Source organism: Aulostomus chinensis, chromosome 2 (assembly GCF_037954235.1).
Source record: "Aulostomus chinensis isolate RoL2024-O1b breed Wild chromosome 2, RoL_Achi_v1.0, whole genome shotgun sequence".
Lineage (NCBI taxonomy): Eukaryota > Metazoa > Chordata > Actinopteri > Syngnathiformes > Aulostomidae > Aulostomus > Aulostomus chinensis.
The window spans coordinates 13,469,715-13,476,878 of NC_141321.1; the positions used below are offsets into that span (position 1 = coordinate 13,469,715).

Below are 7,164 nucleotides of genomic sequence, written 5' to 3' on the forward strand. Positions count from 1 at the left end.
TATACTCGTCCATGAAATCTGTAATAACCTTCATATTAAAATACAAGCACTACAGAGTCTCTGTTCAGTCAGAGCTGCATCAATTATTCATAAAAGCTCCTGGGATCGATGCCTCTGTAATGTGGACCAATACAAGCCCCCGGTCGAGTCCTGGCTGCTGCAGGTTAATGGGTCGACTGGATTTCACCCACAGCTTTTGCACTTCCTGGACAAAACTCTGAACCACACCCCTCCGGCAGCCTTCATAAGATCATATTATAGTGTCGACATGTGGCTTCTTATGTTAAATGATCTGAGGATCAATGTGTTCCTGAAGGACAGTTTGGGAGTTTGTTCGTCACCATTTGCAGCAACACAACATAATCTTTTGCAGTTGTTTTGGGGCTGATGTGCCAAAAGCGAGTGATAGCCAGTGTTGCTCAGTGTGCTAGGTTGAACTCAAGCCAGGCAACAGTGGTCCAAACACCCATGTAACAGGACACATTTCCCTCCCTCATTGCTTTTGACAGTAACACAGATCCATTCATCCATTTTCTTCTGCTTATCCAGTTAAGGGTTGTGGGGGGGGGGGGGGCTGGAGCCTATCTCAGTGGCCTTCGGGACTTGAGGCTGGGTTCACCAGGTCACCAGTCCATCACAGGACCAACACATAGAGACAGACAACCATTCACACTCACAGTCACACCTACAGTCAATTTAGAGTATCAATCAGCCTCGTCCCCTCTTGATGTCTTTGGACTGTGGGAGGAAGCTGGAGTACCAGAGAGAACCCCACAGGAACAGGAGAACATGGAGACTCCCCACAGACAGATCCTGTGATGGAGCCGGGACTGGAACCTGGAACCTTCTTGAAGTGAGGCGACAGTGCTGACCACTGCACCACCGTGGCGCCCTAATGATATATCATCTCAATAAAATGCCAAATCAATTTCAAGCCCAGTCCAACAAAATTTCATATTAGCATAAGTTCTCTAGCGTGGACAGCTAAGATGAATGAGCTGAAGCTTTTCTGTGGGATTAGTTTGGATGTTGTGATGGTCATGTCATGTCATGATTGCTGCTAATCCTTGAGTTGTAGAAGGTCTTGTGCATCTAAGGGTCCATTATAAAACATGGACATAATATAAGCGATCCCTAAATTTTAACCTGAAATCCTAAATTTTAACCTGAAATAACTATTTTCTTTCAAAGGATGATGCTCCCATTATACATGCGGGTGGAATACTAGGTGATAGGCTTTTATCAGTGTTCCTCGCCTCCTGCATTGTCACTAGAATAGTTTCATTTCATGAAGCTGCTAGCTATAACATTGGAACATTAGAGTAAGCAAGTTATAATATACTTTTCGAAGCATTTATGTGACTTAACAATGGTGATTGCCAATGAAGGTTTAGCACTACAGATATTATGATGCTGAGAAAGCCTGTAGCTTGTTGTGGTTACACTGAAGTCTCGCTTCATTCATAGCATAACATTAGCTTTCCAGTACCCCAAAAATCATACGAGCTGAGTTAATGTTGATGATCAGAATTAGTGGGTCTCATAAACTTTTGTTAGCCAAAAAACTTCTTTTCAGTAATGATAGAAAATCTAGTGGAACCCTTTGTGATGCCTACTCATTTGTAGGGTTGGCCTACAAAAATGCATCATCCATGTGACGTTATTAGCTTGTTAGCTTGTGACTGATTGTCAATGAGCACAAAACATTTAGACAATCCTCAGGCAGGTTACTGAGAAGTTACAGTCCTTCATTTGCATTAATTGACTTACTTGACTTTTTTTTTTTTTTTTACTGACGGTGTTACATCATTGAAGCCAAAGTTTCAGCGCTTTCAGAGTTTGGAATCCAATGAATTGATCTGGTTGTTTGCCAGAACACACACCGTTATCACCCAGCTGGGCTGCGTGATAATGCTTGGAGCATTAAATATTCAGTTAAGAGGAAGTTGAGTGTCACTGCATTATCTGAGACGTCAGGAATTTATTGATGACAATCTGTTAGAACTAAAAGAGCACGCGTGCACAGCCACACACACACACACACACACACACACACACAAATACATGTACAATAGAAACCACTGGGACTAATATTATTTGTCTGATAAATGTAGTCTATTTGTTTCATGAATTATAGATTTTACAAAATGTCATCTTGAGCCAGTGGTCTGCTCAAATTCGTATGCTGTGTGTATGACATCACTTTGACAGATGAGTTCTTTCAGCAACACTTGCTGGAAGTTTTTACCAGGCACCTCAAAGGTTTTTTTTTTTCAATCAATAAGTCAAGCTTTTTCAGATGGTTTGTTGTTTCCTGAGTTGAGCTAAATAGTTACTGGGACAGTCTTCTAATCCAATGAATAACCTGTATTTTGACATCCTCTTGACAGCCTGAAACTGGCTTGTGACGTGTGCTCTCAGGCTTTAAGTTTAACTGCGAGTCCCTGATAAATGACACGAATCATCTCATATGAACAGGATTATTTATGGTCAATAAAAAAGCTTGCCCAGACCTTTTAACTTTTTGTCGATCAAACATAATTTGTCAATGAAAAGATCAATAAGGGAGAGGAAGTCTCACTGCCTTTAACCTGCCCCTCCCATTGCACCCTCGACCCTTCTCCACCTCTTCATTCAATCAGACCCGACCCTGGCGGAGAGGAAACTGCTGTCCCCTCAGGGATTTGAAATCATAATGTTATAGGAAGGAAGGAGCTCAGTCTGCCGTCTGTTAGAGTTGAAGAGGCTGCAGGCTGGTCAGCACATGTCCGCTAATATGTAATGAACATCTGGCCATAACATGGATGAGGAGCCGTCTTTCTGACTCAGTTTGTAAGGTAAGATTATCTCTTGCATTCATCTTAAAACAGGAGAGGCACCAGAATTACTGCATGTTATAAATATATCACTATCAAGCTTTGGGAGCAGCATAACAAAACTATCTTGAATCTTCTAAGAGAAAAGAATGAAAAGCCTGATGCCTGAGATGATCCGTAGGGCATTTTTGTCTGAAGGATGAAGTGATTTAGTACCACTGGAGATGATAAGCAAACACAAAATCAGCAAAGTGCGCGTCAACCCATTAGTCTTGAGTCAAATGCTTTAATAGCTTTTGTTTGAGGCAATTACTATAACGACTTGAAGTTTTATAAATCTACATGCGTCTTTTTGGTATGCATACACATATTCAAGTGCTGTCGCTGAATTGATCATTTAATGTGTGTCATGCATGTGCCATATTTTTGCCTGATTCGTAAAAAAAAAACAAAAAAACCATCAGTCAAGGAGGAAGTCATCAATCATTTAAAGGGAATCTAGCCGGCACCAGAAGGGAATTATTTTGTGCAAAGATTATACACTTTAAGATCGGTAAAGTTGCTCATTTTATTGATAAATGTACTTTTCTTTTCTTTTTTCAACAATTGGCTGCTGGACAAAAATAGTACGTAAGAACAGAAGTTTCCATAATCCTGTTGTGCTTGTTTTTAAATGTGTCCCAGAGAAGGAAGTGGAAGCAGCCATGTCAGAGAAGAAGCCGAGGGGCTCAGACACACGTCCCAAATGTGGCCTCCGCAGTTGGAGTGCTGACAGTTATGTTTGGCGAGGGAAGAAGCGCTCACGAAGCTCCCGTAAAGGATCTAGTCCAGGAGGGCTTGAGTTAGAGGAGATGGAGGAGCTGAGCATGCGGTCCACGTCCTGTCCGAGGCGGCGTAGAGAGAGAAAGTGTAGCTGCACTCTTGGGGACACGTTGACAACTGCTGACATTGATGTAGTGTGTCGAAAGGCCTTGTCCCGGCGTTCCCTGCGGCAGAAATTCCAGGATGCTGTGGGTCAGTGTTTACCTCTGCGGTCTCATAATCACCGCCATCATCATTACCACCATCCGCCCGGCTCCTCACGTCCTTTCTCTGTGCTCTTCTGGTCCAAACGTAAGATTCACGTCTCAGAGCTCATGCAGGACAAGTGCCCCTTCTCACCCAAGTCTGAACTTGCCCGCTGTTGGCACCTTATAAAAAGTCATGCCACCCACCCAAATGCCCTTAAGGACCTGGAGACGCCCCTCAAACCCAGTGTCTCATCCTCCTCTACCTCCCCACCACAGACACCCCTCTCCTGGGAGGACATCTGCTGCTCCCCTGGGCCTGGAAGCACCAGTCTGGAGGACTGGGACTCTAACTGTCCTCATGAGGAAGCAGAGGGCTGTTGTAGCCACATCCTGGTCCCTGATCTTCTCCAGATCAACAACAGCCCCTGTTACTGGGGGGTGCTGAACCGCTTTGAGGCAGAGGAGCTCCTAGAGGGACAGCCAGAAGGAACCTTCCTGCTCCGAGACTCTGCCCAGGATGAGTTTCTCTTCTCGGTCAGTTTCCGACGTTACAGCCGCTCTCTGCATGCACGCATTGAGCAGAACGGCAAACGTTTCAGCTTTGACGTGCGTGACCCATGCATGTACCGGGATCCCAGTGTGACAGGACTACTGAGACACTACAGCAACCCAGCCACCTGTCTCTTCTTTGAGCCCCTCCTCTCCCAGCCACTACCCAGGACATTTCCTTTCTCCCTCCAGCACCTGTGCAGAGCTCTGATCTGTAGCTGCACCACCTACCAGGGTATAGAAAACCTGCCACTGCCCCTGCAGCTCAGGGACTACCTTCGGCAGTATCACATCAAGTGTGATGGAGCTTGTGCTGTTTGACAGTCCACAAGAAGACAAAGATGGAACAAGCAAGGGTGCGACAATATTACCGTTGAACTGCAAGTAGCTTTGCTGTTGTCAGTCTTCTAAACAAGTGTTTATTGATCATGGTGCATTAGGAGATACAACACAGGTTTTTATCATCCTCCTTTTTCATGGGAAAAGACATTAAATCCTCTGTAAGAACAAGCGGGATTCATCAAGTTGCATGGTGGTACAGTGGTTATCACCAAGCCTGCTGACATGGCGATGCAACCGCATCGTAGTAGTCCATGACCCTTTCCCGGGTAGGGGAGCATAAATGCCCTCTGACCTTTAAATAATCAGCTTAGTCAAAAATATATTAGGAATCACATTTTCCCTATGCACAAGCAAACAAATAACAGCTTTGGTTACCACTGTTGCCTCACAGCAAGACGGTTCTGGGAACCTCCTGGCCATTTGGGGTCCTTCCATCATTTGGAGTTGTCCTCATCTTTGAGTTGGTTCTGTTCAGGTGCCCTGGATTCCTCCCACGGACTAGAAATGTGCCGGTTAGGTAAATGGAGGACTCTAAATCGCATATATGTGCGAAGTCACTCTCTATGTATCAGCCTTGTGATTAACTGGCAACCTGTTAATGCTGTACCCCGTTCTCTCACCCAATGCCGGGGGGCTTGGCTCCAGTCCCCTGCAACCCTGTACAGGCTTAATCAATTTTGTATCTTGCTAATTACTGAAGCCGTAATAAGCTATCAAAAGAAACCACTACAACAGACCGTGATGTGCTGAGACACCTATAACTAAGCAAGTAGTCTTAAAACCTGTAGTACACTTTAATAATCTATGTAACACTTAAATAACCTTAATAGAAGCAGATTCTCAAAAATCTGATCAGTCAAGACTTGATTGGTAGCTTTTTACACTCCCATACAGTCAGAATCATCTTGTGTGGGCCTTACAGAGGAGCAGCAGCCTTCGTGGTTGTTGCTTCCTGACCAACAATCATCTTCATGTACCACGACAACATAAAAAAATATGCTGCTTTGCTGACTTCATCTCACTCATAAGCAATGCTGTGAGAGGTGATGGACCAGGTCAGGGGGAACAGATCTCCTGACATGAATAATTATCTGTTAATTTTCCTGAACAAACACGATAGATCAGTGGTCCAGGATGCAAAAATCCTTGAATGTTGTTGTCATCAAACTCATCACAATTTTGAATGGTCCCTGGTGCATTACTTAGCACATTTTCCTCTTTGTGGGAAAGTTAAGTGAGGCAAACCGGACAGAATTGCTGTGTCTGTTTTTCTGCTTGAACTTCGAACTGCCTCGTGGACTTGTTTGGTGAATACGAGTGGAAGAAAGACAGAAAGAGAGACCTGTCATAACCGAGTTGAATTAAGGCTGCGCTTATCTAATGGCTGCTTCTTTAGACACTAAGACAAATTGAAAGACTTTGACAGAACAGCATTCTTCAATGCAGCCACAAGATGGCAGTACAGCTGCACTGATGCTCCACTTTGCTCAGTTGTGTCAATACCGCCTTTCTTTACCTTAGGTTTGATAAATGAGTGTTTTAGCATCAAGCTATAATTCCTTACATATGGGGACATGGTGGAGCAGACTTTACAACACTATGAGACTATAAGCCCTATTTTCCAGAATAACAGAATCACTGTGATGCCCCTTCTTGGCATATATTGTATTAATGCATCCCACTGATACACAAACCAATAAATATAATTATGCTGCCTCCATGCTGACTGTTTCTTAGCTTTTTTCATCTCTGAAGTGACTTGAGCACACGTCATACTTTGCCCTCTTCCTGCTGCAGCCTCAGGCTTTGTCACAGCTAGACAGGCTAATGGTATGGAAAATGCTGCTTCCGCTCTGAAAACAATTCACCCCCATCTCTGCAGAGGACACCTCTAAATGTCAGGGCTGCAGCAGAGAAAATGGAGAGATAAGGACATGAAAAAGACACTTTCCCTCATAACTGGAGTGGAAGTTAGATTTTGAATTGATTGGTGTGTCATGCAGCCTCTTTTCAAATAGCTGTTTTTTTTATTCTTTTTAACAGATGACGCATGAATACAGAAAAGTGCATGAAATCATACAAACATTGGAATTCTATGCACAAAAGGGAAATTTAACACTTCGGTACTTGTGTATTATCATCGCACTGTTTTCCATTTATTGCACGTAAATTCACAGATATCTCATTTGTCATTATTACTGTAGAGCAGGATGATGTACAAATATTCTAATTTCAGCCTTAAAATTTACAATCTAGTTTATCCAGGCTATACACATCTGTCATATGCTTCCACTGCAGCATATAACAACAGCTAAGCTAACACGTATCGGGGTCATACAACGGCAACAACTATGAGTATAACAAAGACTTTAGGAACCGGAAAAATTATTCTTCAAGTTTCTCTGCTTAAAAAGGAAAGCTATATCACAAGATTCATACAGACCAGA

General features: G+C 43.4%; 1 protein-coding gene across 1 annotated transcript; it reads left to right on the forward strand.

Moving 5' to 3' along the window:
* The first annotated feature begins 3,520 nt into the window (after positions 1-3,520).
* On the forward strand, positions 3,521-4,696 carry socs4 (suppressor of cytokine signaling 4). The gene has a single exon (XM_086193952.1). It carries the CDS (start codon positions 3,521-3,523, stop codon positions 4,694-4,696), a length of 1,176 nt encoding a protein of 391 aa, XP_086050078.1.
* Positions 4,697-7,164: the final 2,468 nt, after the last annotated feature.